This window comes from Adiantum capillus-veneris, chromosome 13 (genome assembly GCF_014529385.1).
Source record: "Adiantum capillus-veneris isolate H3 chromosome 13, ASM1452938v2, whole genome shotgun sequence".
In the NCBI taxonomy this organism is placed as follows: Eukaryota; Viridiplantae; Streptophyta; class Polypodiopsida; order Polypodiales; family Pteridaceae; genus Adiantum; species Adiantum capillus-veneris.
Genome location: NC_140943.1, coordinates 138,570,036 through 138,584,724, shown reverse-complemented (window position 1 = coordinate 138,584,724; position 14,689 = coordinate 138,570,036). Strand labels below are relative to the sequence as shown.

The 14,689-nt window shown below is 44.1% G+C and overlaps 1 protein-coding gene across 2 annotated transcripts in view; it reads left to right on the top strand.

The window, feature by feature from the left end:
* Positions 1-1,419: 1,419 nt before the first annotated feature.
* Positions 1,420-14,689, top strand: part of LOC147444944 (cytochrome P450 704B1-like) — a 28,041-nt gene continuing 14,771 nt past the window's right edge. Inside the window, exons 1-3 of one of the 2 annotated variants that reach the window (XM_086527451.1) lie at positions 1,420-1,860; positions 2,138-2,353; positions 2,998-3,276. In XM_086527451.1, the coding sequence (XP_086383577.1) occupies positions 1,528-1,860; positions 2,138-2,353; positions 2,998-3,276 (828 nt within the window). In that variant the 5' untranslated portion in view covers positions 1,420-1,527. Of the gene's footprint in view, positions 1,861-2,123; positions 2,354-2,997; positions 3,277-14,689 lie in introns of both variants that reach the window. The other variant, XM_086527452.1, reaches the window with a different exon arrangement.

Here is a 14,689-nt window from a genome sequence, read left to right as displayed (position 1 = left end):
TTCCCATTGTGCATTGTATATACGCCCATCGCTCTAGGGCTATTTGTGCACTAACCAATATACTCTCTCTTGTGTGCCTTGATCTCCCTTATCTTATCCACCAAGCTGTGTATGCATCCCTATAACGTTAATTCCAACAATTGGTATTAGAGTAGGTCACGTCCTCCTAGTATTGTTGCCAGCACCCCTTCCCTCACGTTCTTAGGTATTTGCGAGCTTTGACGAGCATTCGTAAGTTGACGAATACTTCGAATAAGCTCATAGAGTTCAATGTGCTCATATTTTTCATTCGAGCTAATGTTGGCCTCTGTTTTCACTACAGACAGTACTACGCATGCAATTTTGTCATTTTTTGTAAAATTTCTATCATGCAATTTTTGCAGAACAGGTTTCCTACAGTCCTCTTTGGGTTGTTCTATATAGCACGTGTTAGTCCTACTTTGTTTTTCCTCTTTCAGGGTGGTTTTTACATCGGGTGTAGTCACTTATGATGGCCGACAACGACACACGTGTTTTCAAAATGAGGATAAATTGGATGGGGATAATTGAGAGAGAGAGAGAGAGAGAGAGAGAGAGAGAGAGAGAGAGAGAGAGACTCATTGTTTGGGAAAAGTGTGCCTCAACTTAGCCTTGAGCCGATTGAGAAATCAAAACAACTGATTGAAGGGAGGTGCTTGAAAAACTTAAGAAAATAGAATTAAATTTCAAAAAATCCCAGATTTTTAAAAAAAATTCCTCTTTGAATTTATCCTAAAGGGAATTTTGTATGATGGCAAAATTGATGTTGGGATTTCCTCTTTGAATTTACCCCAAAGGGAATTTTGTTTGTTTGCAAAATTGATGTTTCCCAACAGGAGAGAGGGGGAGAGTGTTCTAGAAAATTTCCAAAATGTTGAAAACTTCCATTGAAAATTTTGTTGAAAGGAATTGGGTATGGTTGCAAAATTGAATTTTCCCAAACGAAAAATGGCGCTACGGGGAGGGGGGGGACACAACACTAAAGGGCACGGGAGAAAAGAGATGGGATCTGCGGTGGGCGTCCAAAGGGGGAATCTCGAGGCGGATGGATGGCGGAAAAAAATGGGCGTCGATCGGAGGCTCGGAGATTCGAATCCGTGCGATCGCCATGAGAGCCCAATGGTTTAACCGCTACACCCGCAACGAGGAAGTTGACATATGAACAAACCAAATAATGATAAATAAACTCGGATAGCCCCCTCTGCTTGTCCAAGTTTACCTTTTCGTGTCCTAATTTACCTCGGCATCTTATGATTGCACGCGTCTCGATCATCGTATCTTGACTTCGCTACCGTGGATCCCACCCTTTGAGCTTCAAAAATTTCCCGCGCCCTTTAGTGCTGAGAGGGGGGTGGCGCAACCGTCACGCATTACATATGCTGCATATGCATGACGGGCCAAAACCTCTTTACCAAGTTTTGGCTGACTCGACTTGGTGTGGCACACTGACAGCCCACAGTGTACTGAACACCTCGAAACTGGATTGAATCCCAATTTTACAACTGACACATGCAGTCGAGAGAGAGAGAGAGAGAGAGAGAGAGAGAGAGAGAGAAAATGAGTTGGTTGGTAGCTGCTGTTGTGGTGACCATTGTGGTAATTTGGATAGGGGTGCACAGGTTGGAGCAGCGCCATAGCCAGGACCCAAAGACATGGCCTATTGTGGGCGCCCAATTGGAAGCCTTGCGCAACTTCAACTGCCTGCATGACTGGTATCTTGCCTTCTTCAACCATCGCCACCGCACTGTGAAGCTCTCCGTCATCTCTGGCACCATCTTCTTCACTGTCGATCCCCTCAACGTGGAACACATCCTCAAAACCAACTTCCCCAACTACCCCAAGGTACCCATTCTTCTGCCTCAGTTGTTCTTGCGTCTTAAGAAGGTTCATATTTTTTGTCAAGGGAATGGTTGGCAGCAGGTGAATTTGTTTCTTTTAAGCTCAATGTAGCCGTTTCATTATTCCTTTGCTTTTTTGTGACTAGAATTTAATGCAAGAGAGGAATTGTCAGCTCAGCTCAACTGCTGCAGCAGGGTGTTAATGTCTCTAGAATTACTTGAAAGATCATATTTTGAATACAGTTGCAGCATTCATTTGTGCTTTAGGACTTGGATGGCAGGGGGAGAGAGCACACCATATAGTGCATGATTTTCTTGGGGATGGGATCTTTAGCTCAGATGGAGAGATATGGAAGAAGCATCGGAAGGTGGCAAGTCTCGAGTTTTCGAACAGAAAGTTACGTGATTTTAGCTCGGATGCTTTCAGGGAGGGTGCCCTCTGCCTTACAAAGATTCTCCAGTCTGCAGCATCTTCGAAGAAGATTGTGGATTTGCAGGTAATCCTGGCATCCTCCATTTTATAAAGCACAAGCATGTAGATTCTTACCATGCAACTTTCTTGCACATAATTGTGTGTTTCATTGGCAACCTAGTTACACACACTAATTTGTGAGTGCAGGTACACACACACTCACTACTGTCTAATATGCATATGTGCACATGCATATGCGTCCCCCCCCCCCCCCCCCCCCCACAAAAAAAAAAAAAAAAAAAACCACCACAATGCGCACACACACACTCTTGCGTATGCTTTCTCTGCATGCATATTCTACATGTTGGCAAAGCATATTCTGTTTGTCTCCTTGAGCATTGTTTGTAGATCTATAGTGGTGGCCAGTATATGTCAGCTCACAACATTGGAAAAGTTATATTATATTTCTACAAAATGTATGTGGCTAGCAGACGAATGTAGGTGCAAATGTTTTCAGCTATAGGTTTTTGTGTTTTTTGTTTAGAAAAACCATGCCCCCTGGTTTGAAGCATTTAAGAATGTTACTGATTATACAAACAACCCAAATTGAGGATGTCCTGAAGAGCTGGCAGCCACTGAAGTGCTTCACAAGCATGTATTTACCTGAGCAAGTGCAAGTGCCTCCACAATAATATCATATTGCCTGATTTGTGGGTTTCTTATGTGTAGGACCTGTTTATGCGAATGACATTGGACTCAATTTGCAAAGTGGGATTTGGAGTTCACGTGGCCGGCCTCTCACCAGACCTTCCTGATGTTCCCTTTGGAAGAGCTTTTGACAGAGTGAATGAATTGACGACCCTTCGTTTCTTCAATCCCTTCTGGGAGTTGCAAAAGGCTCTCAATATTGGCAATGAGAGAGTTTTGAAGCAGGAAGTGGAAACCTTGAATTCTTTTACAAGCAATGTCATACAAAAGAGACGAGCAGAGCTGCAGGGCCAAAAGGAGGTAATGCATGGTTTCAAGGAGTTGATTTTATGGTTTCAGCTTTTTAACATTGAGTGGCACTTTCTTTGCCAATACTGAATGGCACTAGGCCTGATAGAAGCTATTGGTGATTCTCATTCTTGATTTGTTATTGTGTCGGTAATGGAGTGGGAGATATCTCTTAATTCATTGTACATCTTTCCCTTTCCACTACCAGGAGACTATGTATATATGTCTATCTTTGTGTGTGTGTGCACGTGTGTTTCTTTATGCATACATGCATGCACATATGAGGCGTGTGTGTGTGTGTGTGTGTGTGTTGTGGGTCTGTGTTTCGATGTGTACACACATACATACGTATGTACGTATACACATGCACATCATACATACATCATAGAAACATGGAACGCAGAACGGGAATGAAAGACCAGAACGGGAGCAGCTCCCGTTCCACCTATACTCCAGAGTCCAGTTATCAATCATATAAAACATGTTGAGCCTCTAGAAGTGGATACAAACACTTTTATCAATTAAAAGAGGCTGACTCTATTCATAGAAAAAGTATACATATAGATGCATATATACACACAGCCAGACAAACAAGGAGACTACAACAAAGGATTAGAAGCATTCTGGCCAGACACCCAGAATGCTCCTAAGAAGTTTATTTAATATTTTGTATTTAGTTTTTCACATTTACTTTCACACTTTCACACTTTTCACACTTAGTGCTTTAGTACTAAGGTACCCAGACATTGTAGCAGATTCACCACTTTTGTATCAGTTTGGTCTCATAGGTCATTCTGGCCTTTTGAAGATGTTAATATAACATTTCATTTCATTTCTCTCTCTCTCTCTCTCTCTCTCTCTCTCTCTCTCTCTCTCTCTCTCTCTCTCTCTCTCTCTCTGTGCACAGAAAAAGGAGGGCTAATAGGCCTGTAGGCATTACATCAGCCCGTAGGCAACAACACATATAAATGGAACTGAGAGTGAAAAAAACCCCTGAAATATAACCATTACAACAAACCATAGGGAAAAAACCACTAGTGATACAAAGTTACAAAAGATGGGTGATACGTCAAAAACTGGGGACAGAGGTGGTAGGGAAAATTATATCGGAGAGCTGAAGCAGAAATAGGCCATCCACACTTTGACGAGGAGGCCGAAAACCCCACCAAAGAATCTCCAATATTAGACTTTGGATCTCTCAGGCCCACCCCAACAGAATAAGCATCACCATTGCACAAATACTTTTGCACCAAACTTGGGAGAGAGAACCTCAAGCCATCCTTGATGTCAATCAACATGGCTATGATGCTCTTCTAACTTGCAAACAAACAAGCCGAAGATGTGGCTTAACCCATCACGGCCTCCACACGTGCCTAAACCACCCACCTATCCCATCCACCCACCTGGTGTCCAGCAAACTAGAGAACTAAACAAAACAACAGGCAATAGCAAACGAAGCATGCTAATCATGCGCACACACCCCACTTGTAAGCAGACACATACATATGCAGAACACATGAACGCACACATCACATACGAAAAAAAAGACACAAGCAGACAAACAAGGAGACAAGCAACAAACAAAAAGACTTGCGTACAGAAACAGGAAAAGAAAAAAAAAGCAGGGCGACAAATGCAGGTTGCACAGGCAGCAGGTACATTGCTAGTGAATAAACTGAATATGCAATTGGTTAGGGCACTGATCTCCTTATGGGGACGATATAAGGTGTCCAGCTAGCTTGCCTGACCAAGACTAAGAAACCCCATGTCCCAAAAATAGGGAAAAATATGGAACGGAGCCAGGTGGAAACCAGAGGCTGACAGATGTGGTAACCAAGATGAGGCACATAGAGCATATGAGAGATATACATTCCCCCTTTGCCTATCGGGATAAGCTCCATGGCCCCTTCCCTGTGTACATGTGCCATTGACTTGTCTTTGAATATGATTGAACCTTCATACTGCCTCAAATTGTGCATCGAATCACGAGAAGAAGTCATGTGCCTAATAGTACCACTGTCAAAGATCCAATCTCGAGAGTCCAGGAAAATAAAATTTGCTCTTTTGCTCCAAAGATATCTTTGTCTTGAGGAATCTCCGTTTGTGTAATAAAGGCGAGTGTTGAAGTCACTGTTGCACATTTTGTTCTCTGGAAAGGACATTTCGTCCAGTAATGGCCCTTTTGTTTACAATGATTGCAATGTCTCTGGGTTTTCAAGGCTTCCGGCTTTGCATCGGGACACGGCTCACTTCGTCCAACCTTCTGTTTTCCATTGGAGTTTGCAGCCAAAGCCTCGGTATGAATCAGAAGATCTCAATCTAGCTTGATATTTGAACTGCTTCTTCTAGTAAAAAAAATGCAGATCCTCTAAAACTCGCACTGGACGCGACAATACCGGATCTGAATCTGAACAAACAGCAAGCTAACTCTCTGAAAACTTAATAAAAGCGTCGAACACGTCGCAAAAATGCTCCAAGGTTGGACCTCAACAAGGAAGCTTTAATACCATGTCGGGAGTGGCAGCGAAAGATGGCCAGATATGGCTGAAAACAGCGAGAACAGGTGCACAACCTCTCGTATCCGATGGTGGATACCATCAACCTCCAATTGTGGAATCTTCAAGAGCAATCCCCTCACAATGATCTCCTAAGAAGTCTCTTCCACTTCAGATTGCTCCTCAGGCTCCCTGTCCATTGGCACCTCACCTTTGAAAGGTTTCAACAGACACATGAAATGCATTGTGAATCCTCCAAGTGTGTGGTAACTTCAATCTGAAGGATATATCATTGATCTTCTCTTGAATCTGGAAAGGGCCATAGTATCGCATACTTAGCTTTGGAAAAAAAGCCGCTCCTTACCCTTTCGTTTCCGTAGGTATGCCTTCTCAAACCGTAAAAGCACCCAATCATTCTCCTTAAGCTGCAAGTCACATCGATGCTTGTCTACTGCCTTCTTATGCCGTGCTTGAGACTTCTCAAGAGCCTCGCGCACCTTGGCAAAAGCAATATCCAGATCCCGAGTGTACTGATTCTGCTTCAAAAATCTTATATTTGGTGCTTAGAAAAGGTGGAACTTGCTTAGCATCCTCGATTACCTCAAATGGTGCCTTGCCCATGGACGTATGAATTGTGTTGTTGTAGGCAAACTCCACCAAGGGAAAATACTTTTCCCATTGAGCCTTTTGATCCGGAATATATGACTTCAACAAGTCCAAAACCACTGAATCGGCTATCTGAGATTGCCTATTAGTCTGTGGGTGGAACGAGGACAAGAATTGCAACCGTGTGCCAATGTTTTCCTAGATTTCCCTCTAAAACAAACTTGTGAATGGGGGATCTCTGTCCAAAACAATAGACTCAGGCATGCCATGTAAGCGGACAATCTGTGAGACAAAGAGTTTTGCCAAATCATCGGGCTTAATTGTCTTCTTAGCGGAATCAAGTGAGCCTGCTTACCGTATCTGTTGATGACTGTCCAAATGCCATCATTCCCACTTTGAATCTTGGGTAGATAAAAAATAAAGTCCATTGCTACGCTTTCCCATAGTCGAGAGCGTATGGGTAGAGGCTGTGGAAGACCTGGTGCCTTGTGCTTATCAAAGTTGACCTTTTGGCATACTAAACAACTGCGAACAAACTCATCCACATCCTTTTTGAGCCTCGACCAATAGAAATACGCTCGACACCTTTCAAGGTGGTATCTATGCCGCGATGGCCTGAAAAGATCGACAGTGGTACTCTGTCATAACCTTTTCCCTCAACGGCTGTGTAACACACAACATCGTTTTCTGTATCAAATAGCCTTCCCGTATAGTATAGCTTGCAACTGCGTCCCCACTTTATATGAAACCGGCTCGTAGGGCGGTAGACTTTGGCTTTCACCCAAAATACTTTACTTTACTTTCACCCAAAATTCTTTACTTTACTTTAGACACACACAGAGTGAGTACTTTGCAAAAGGAACCTGCGACGGGAATTAACACTTATGCACATACATGGCTCGGAAGCTAGAATGCTCCGAGCAGACGCCAACAACTTGTTGTAGGCCCCAAAATTGGCGCCCCTTTCGGTTTTTCTTTATTCTTTAACAAAGGGAATAAAACCTGTGATTTCCTACAAGCTGTCCTGCATAATCCGGGTAGAAATCCATCTGTTCTGGCCCGATTTCGGCAACATGACTGTACTAGGACGCTTCACAGTCAGTATCCTGACGCATACAGACACTTTGCAAAACCTACACTTTGCAAAACCTGGCGAGAATCTGCAGCACACTGAATTGTTCTGTTTTCTGCTCCAAAAATGCACCAGATCACCTCTATAGCATCCCCTCACGTCCCCGAACCTCTTGGGGGTATTAGGGACTATTTAGGGCCAAAACCCTAAACCTGCAAAAATACACATCAGGCTGTAATTCCCTGTTTCGGGCTCCGTTTCGCGTGCCGGTCGCATCCGTAGCAAGTCCTCAAGCTCCCGCACCTGTAGGGCTACTTGCCTTTTAAATCGCACGAGATTTCTCACGCGAAACCTCTCCGAATTCACCTGTACCTGTGGGGGATTAGCCACTAGCTAATCCAATACGTGTGCAAGAGGCTCTTGCCTCGGCAATTGTGCATGAACCCACACAACTGTACATTAGTCAAATGAGAAGCCCACTTGAGGGGCATAACATAACTGCTCGTAGGGGGGAGAGAGAACAGTGTGTAGCGTGCAGGGCATCACTCTTGGCACTGCACTTTACATAAGAGGGTAAGCAAGCATTCCATAGCTCTTCTACCTGTTGCAATCCGCCTTGCTGCTGAAAATTGCGCCCCCTTTCTCTTGTAGGCTCGCCCAATCTCTCCCAAAGTGGCAGAATTGGTCACAGAGTGATACCTCGCCCAGTTTCCGACTGTCATAATAATCAATATCTAATTCTCCTAAATGATTTTCTCATATTAAACTGATCATTTAATGTGGGGAAGTGCCAGGGGAGAAAAGGCTAGAATATTGGTTAAGCTAGCAGACCGGCCACAGTAGGAATCCAAAGGAGGGAAAATAGGGATCCAAAGGGGGGGCCATTTGCAAAAGAGCCATGTGCAACAATGGGCTAAAAAGACCCTAAGGTTCAGCCCATTAAGACTTCCAAAATGCTAAGGTTCCAAAATTCAAAGGTTGTGTCCAAAAGGTTAAAGCTTAGGGGGAATTGGATGCTTTGTGTGCTCTCCAAAGTCAACACATATCCCTACATGGGAGGGGGTGAGCCCTTCTTCTAGGGGATGAGAGAGAAAGCCACACACACACACACACACAGGCTCCCTTTACACAAAGGGAATGAGGGACACGTCAGCTCCCTAGGCCACATGCCCACAAGGTGTGCCCAGTTTCTATTAGATGACCCTTGAAGTGGACCAATGAGAATTAAGCTAGAGTAAATCTAGTTTAATTAATTTAAAAACATTTAATAAAAGAAACCAATGAGAATTAAGTCTCCTAGAAGACTATTGGGCAGTCTCACAAGGGGTCCAATGAGCATTCAGGAGCCCAATGGCTTGCCTGATTCCTATTGGCCGGGAGGCAAAGGGGTCCAATGAGAGTTTAGTTTAATTATTTAATTACCTAAAGCTCTCACAAAAGGGGAAAGGGGGACATGTAACAAACTTGGACACTCCAAGTCAAGAATCAACCGCGACAGCACCAAATAACCACTTCAAAACAATTCACAGATCACAATAGATTTGCACTGGCCCGGCGGAGTTCCGTGCCTAGAGATATTGGCCCCAAAGACTGGCGCCCCTTTCGGTATTTCTTTTTGTATTAATCAATCATGAAAGTACAAGAGAGCGGTTAGGGTTTCACTCTCAGACTCTGCGTCCAGATGCTCTGAGAAGTGAGGCCCTCACCACTAATTTAAAGGTTACAAGGGATGCCCAAAAGCAGAGCCCCAAAAGCTTTTAAAATCAAAAGCATCAGTTCTTTCTCTCTCTTAGAGAGTCTTTTCTCTTTTTTTTTTTAATAAAAAAAAGCAAAAGCAAAATTCGCGTCGCTCATCATTTTCCAAATTTTTTTATTTTTTTATTTTTTTATTTTAATAATCCGCCTCCGCGATTTCCGGAATTTAGGGTTTTTGGCAAAAATTAGGGTTTGCAGGAATTTTAGGGTTTCTGGCAGAAATTAGGGTTTCCGCTGTCCGCCACGTCATCACTTTGTGACATACCCCCCTCTTGAAAGCATTGTAATCGACCGCGATTACGCCTGCAAAACCGACAAAAGCCATAAACCGTCTTAGCAGACACTGACTGTTAGTACCTACGTACTAGGAACACACATCTAGCACATGTACAAAATCGACAGTCACATCACATGACATCACAGGACATCACCAGACATCACAGGACATCACATGACATTCAACATTCATTCGGATCTTAGACCATGATTTATCGGCAATGTAGCTAGCAATCACATCTAGGTCCAATCGGGACCTCATCGATGTCCGATTGACTAACCCCTATTGCAACCATGTCTATTCGAGATCAATCAGACCAAAATGCTGCAGTCATTTCGTCTATCAGTTCCTGTACTCACAAGAAGTCAAGAACAAATCAGTATCATAATCAGGAATTCCATTTCATAAAGTCATCCAGCAGAATACTGTCAGCTCTCAGTATCCCTGAAGCTCAAAGAGACATCAGTGACTTTAGTATCAAAATCGAGGCATCTGTTGACAAAGGAGTGGAGCGACTCCCCTCTTGTGCATCCCACTGCACCAGATCTTCGGCCAAGCTGAGTTTCTGGGTTCCGTTTGGAGTAGACTATGCTAAACCAAAACATCGAGGTAAAGTTTCACAATCTGAGGAGTATCTGCTAGGTCCTCCTCCTCCATCCACTTCGCATCAAATGCAGGAAAGTTCTTGAACTTAACCAAGAACCGCCTTCGGACTTTACCCTTTTTCTTTGGATCCTTATGTGCCAAAATCTGTTCAGGAACAAGGATCTCCTCGTTTTCTTCCACTTCGGGTTGCTCATCAAGCTCCCCATCATCAGGCACATCACCCTTAACAGGTTTCAAGAGACTCACATGCAATGCATTATGAATCCTCCAAGTATCTGGCAGTTCCAATCGGAAGGAGACATCATTTATCTTGTCAGTAATCTGGAAAGGTCCGTAGTATCACATACTAAGCTTTGGAAAAAGCCTCTCCTTTCCCTTTTTTTTTTTCTTAGGCGTGCCTTCTCAAAAGTAAGAGCACCCAATCATCCTCCTTCAGTTTCCAATCGCGACGATGGCGATCCGCTGCCTTTTTCTGTCGTTCTTGAGACTTCTGTAAAGTCTCGTGAACCTTGGCAAAAGCCGTATCCAAATCTCGCGAATATTCATCCGCTTCAAATTTCTAATCTTTCGTGCTCAGGAAGGATGGAACCTTCGCAGCAGTTTCAACAATCTCTCATGGCGTCTTCCCCGTCGAAGAGTGTATCGTGTTATTGTAGGCAAATTCCACCAAAGGTAAGTGCCAACAAATAGCCTGTACTCTCGAAAAATCCTGTCCATCATCCGGTTAAATGTCGCAGGAGCATTGGTTAAGCCAAAAGGCATCACCAAAAACTCAAATAACCCAAAAGTCGTCCGAAAAGCTGTCTTGTAGACATCTCCTGGCGCTATCCTGATCTGATGATATCCACTCTTCAAGTCAATCCTGCTAAAGCACGAGGATCCCTGTAACCTGTCGAGTATATCATCGATCCTAGGAATCGGAAATCTGTTCTTGATGGTGATTTCGTTGAGAGTGCTATAATCGATGCACATTCTCCAAGATCTGTCTTTCTTCAAAATCAACAACACTGGAGAGCAATACGGTGAAGTACTAAGCTGGACAAGACCCTTTTCCAAGAGGTCTTTCACTGAGTTCATAATCTTTTCATTCTGTACTCGGCTCACACAATAAGGTGGCCGATTCGGTGGTGTGCTTCCAGATATCAGATCAATGGTATGATCTTCAGGCCCTCTCAAAAGCAATCGGCATGAGCGTGGAGAAAAAAATCTTGGCGTTCTTTTCTTCAGGTCAAAACATATTCAACTTTTACCCATGGTTCAGTTCTCCCAAAAGAATGAGTAAGAAAACTGAAGTTCATCAAGTACAATCTCTAAGCCCTTCATTTATCAAAGTCGCTTTCTCGGCCCGGTAGTCAACCACGGCGTAGTTCTTGTGGTACCAAGGGATCCCGAGTAGAACGTCACTCACGTGCCCTGAACACCCCTGTCATTGCAAACGAAGTTTGCCAATGCTCGGTGTAATGGCAACATCCCATCCGAGTGCCAGTCGAACTACCTCCGCCAGTGGCGTCAGTCTGTCGGGCGTAGTTCCAAATCGAGCTGCCAATTCCAAGTGAAAAGAAGTTGGCCTTGGCTCCTTCAAAAGAGCTTCCTGATCCTTCGCTTTGCCCCGAAAGCGGCAAAGTTTGTACTTTCATTCATTAGATTCGGTGTAGGTCCCACGCCATGTGGTACCAGTTCTGCTTTTCTATCTGCCTTTTCTGCCACATTCCTCAGCTGCTCTCGAACTCTCATACCTGTCGTCGTCTTTATCATTCTGTTCTTTCTGTGCCTTATCAGGGCACTTTGCGGAAATATGTCCATGTTCCCCGCATCCAAAGCACTTCCCCTCTCTGATGAAGCGAGCTCTCTCCTCAGGAGTAAGCTTGGGTCGTGCATCCTTTTTTTTTCTCTGGGTTGCTCTTTTTCATTCTACTTTCATTCCCAGAAGTCTGTTTGGCTCGTTGTGTCATGGCCTCATCTGTGGGGTAGGTCAGACTGCCAGAGTGAATGGCAAAGCCCCGCTTCGCATGACTCATCAACTCCTGAATAGAAGCTGACTTCTGTTCCAAGCAGTGATCTCGGATCTCTGTAGGTAGACCCAAGGTAAACCGCTCAATTTGTTCTCTGAACGAGATCTTCTTGAATGAAGAGGCGGGTAGAAAAGAGCTCCAGAATCTTTCACAATAAGAATTCACTGTATCGCTCTTGGTCATCCGGAGATGGTTCCAAGCAGCTCGTATATCTCGCTCAAACTCTTGAGTCAACCAAGAAGAAATAAAAAGCCTCTTGAATTTCAGCCATGTAACTGGCACAGTCTTGCTTAATAGAAGCGTGGACCACCAAGTACGAGCATTCCCCTCAGAGTAAGAGGCAGCTCTCCGAATCTTGGAGTGCTCTGAATAGCGTCCTCCCGCGAAAGCGATGTCAAACTGCTGTATAAGAGACAAAGCCTTCGAAACATCTGAGTATCCTGAAAAGTATCAAACTTGATCGAGTGGCCACCTTCCTTAAACTCTCGGACTTTCTTGCTGTTATCTTCGAGAAAGTCATACTGGTTGGCTTTGTAAAAATTCTTCTTGTTCGCATAAAACTTTCCGTCATCGGAATCTGAGCTGTCTGTAGACGAGTCCTCAGTAGAACTGTCAGTCTCTGGGCGAGATGTAGCCTTCTTTGCCTTTTTCTTGCCCGTTCCGAAGCTTTGTGTCTTGCTTCGCTTTTTGCTTTTTTTTCTGTCTTCTTCGCTCTAATCCGAGGAGCTAGAAGAACTGTCAGAAGAAGAAGAAGAAGAACTGGGTACTCCTTCAAATCGAACACGCTTCTTCCGTTTCTTTGCTTTGTCGAATGTCGACTGACGACCCAAATATCCCGGGAAGTCAGTACCTTTGTTCTGCTTTTTGCCGTGCTTTTTGCCGTGCTTTTTGCCTTTCTTTTGCACGTCGAAAAGCTGAGCAATCCGTGCATCAACCACGTTCTCCAGTTCCTTCTCCGTATATTTCTTGGAGGTAGAAGGTTTCTTGAGAGCGGGTTTCGGGAGTGGTGTTGTGGTTCTCTGCCACTCCATCTGTACCTCTTCCAAAGAGATCTGGTTCATATATTTTGCCATCTTCGGGTCCTTGGCAAAATTGAGCATCATCTTTGTTGCATCGCCGATCAACTGGCGACGCTCTATCTCTCGCCGCTCCGCCTAAGTAGGCCAAGGCGGGCCATACTCTTTGTCTGAATCTTCGTTGTGATCCCAGCCCGCATCTCCAGATGCAGAGGGAGTCGACTGATCATTGCCTGAAGCCATAGGTGCCGCGGAAAAAAAATTTCAGGGATCGGATTTCTCGTAGAAGAGAAATCGGCCGTGCTCTGATACCACTGTAACAAACTTGGACACTCCAAGTCAAGAATCAACCGCGACAGCACCAAATAACCACTTCAAAACAATTCACAGATCACAATAGATTTGCATTGGCCCGGCGGAGTTCCGTGCCTAGAGATATTGGCCCCAAAGACTGGCGCCCCTTTCGGTATTTCTTTTTGTATTAATCAATCATGAAAGTACAAGAGAGCGGTTAGGGTTTCACTCTCAGACTCTGCGTCCAGATGCTCTGAGAAGTGAGGCCCTCACCACTAATTTAAAGGTTACAAGGGATGCCCAAAAGCAGAGCCCCAAAAGCTTTTAAAATCAAAAGCATCAGTTCTCTCTCTCTCTTAGAGAGTCTTTTCTCTTTTTTTTTTTAATAAAAAAAAAAGCAAAAGCAAAATTCGCGTCGCTCATCATTTTCCAATTTTTTTTTATTTTTTATTTTAATAATCCACCTCCGCGATTTCCGGAACTTAGGGTTTTTGGCAAAAATTAGGGTTTGCAGGAATTTTAGGGTTTTTGGCAGAAATTAGGGTTTCCGCTGTCCGCCACGTCATCACTTTGTGACAGGACACATGTCAGAAGGCTATAACTTATGCTGCTTAATAGTCATTGGCTTGACTTGGGGAGAGCCAATGAGGGTTCAGCAAGAGCAAATAGCAAGAGGGCTCGCCCAAGAGAGAGAGGGGGTTGATTTTTGCAAGGCATTATGACACACACTCACACAATCTCATGTGTGAAGAAAGAGAAGACTCTCTTCCCAAGCTTTAATGGAGAGCTCATCACCTACTCCAAGCTTGTGAGATAGAAGCCTACATCAACACACTCTTGGCATGTGGATGCAAATCCAACCAAGAGCCAAGCTTCAATGCATGCTCATCTCCTCTACCAGGCTAATTACTAAGCTAAGCTATGCTAATATGAGTGATTATGTGAGGAGATGTACATCTTTCTCGTAAGATACTCCTTCTTCCTATCGATCTACTCTCATACCCTGCTAGCTCTCACCATCTTTGAAGGTGTGTGAGGTCTTGGGTCTGAGAACGGGGATAATTCAAGTTGTGTTTGCTAAGTGTTTTGCTTAGTGCATGAAGCTTTCATCTTCATTGCACTAGCTAGTCTTGAAGGAACACAAAGAATTGTATTGTACAATGTCTGACCATCAATCACCACTGGAACCACATCTAAAAATGCAATGTCGGCCAGCTATCAGGTGATTTGCACTCGTAGCCCCACCGTGGCTAACCTTAATCCGTTTTGTCCAACTTTAGTGCTCACTGGCC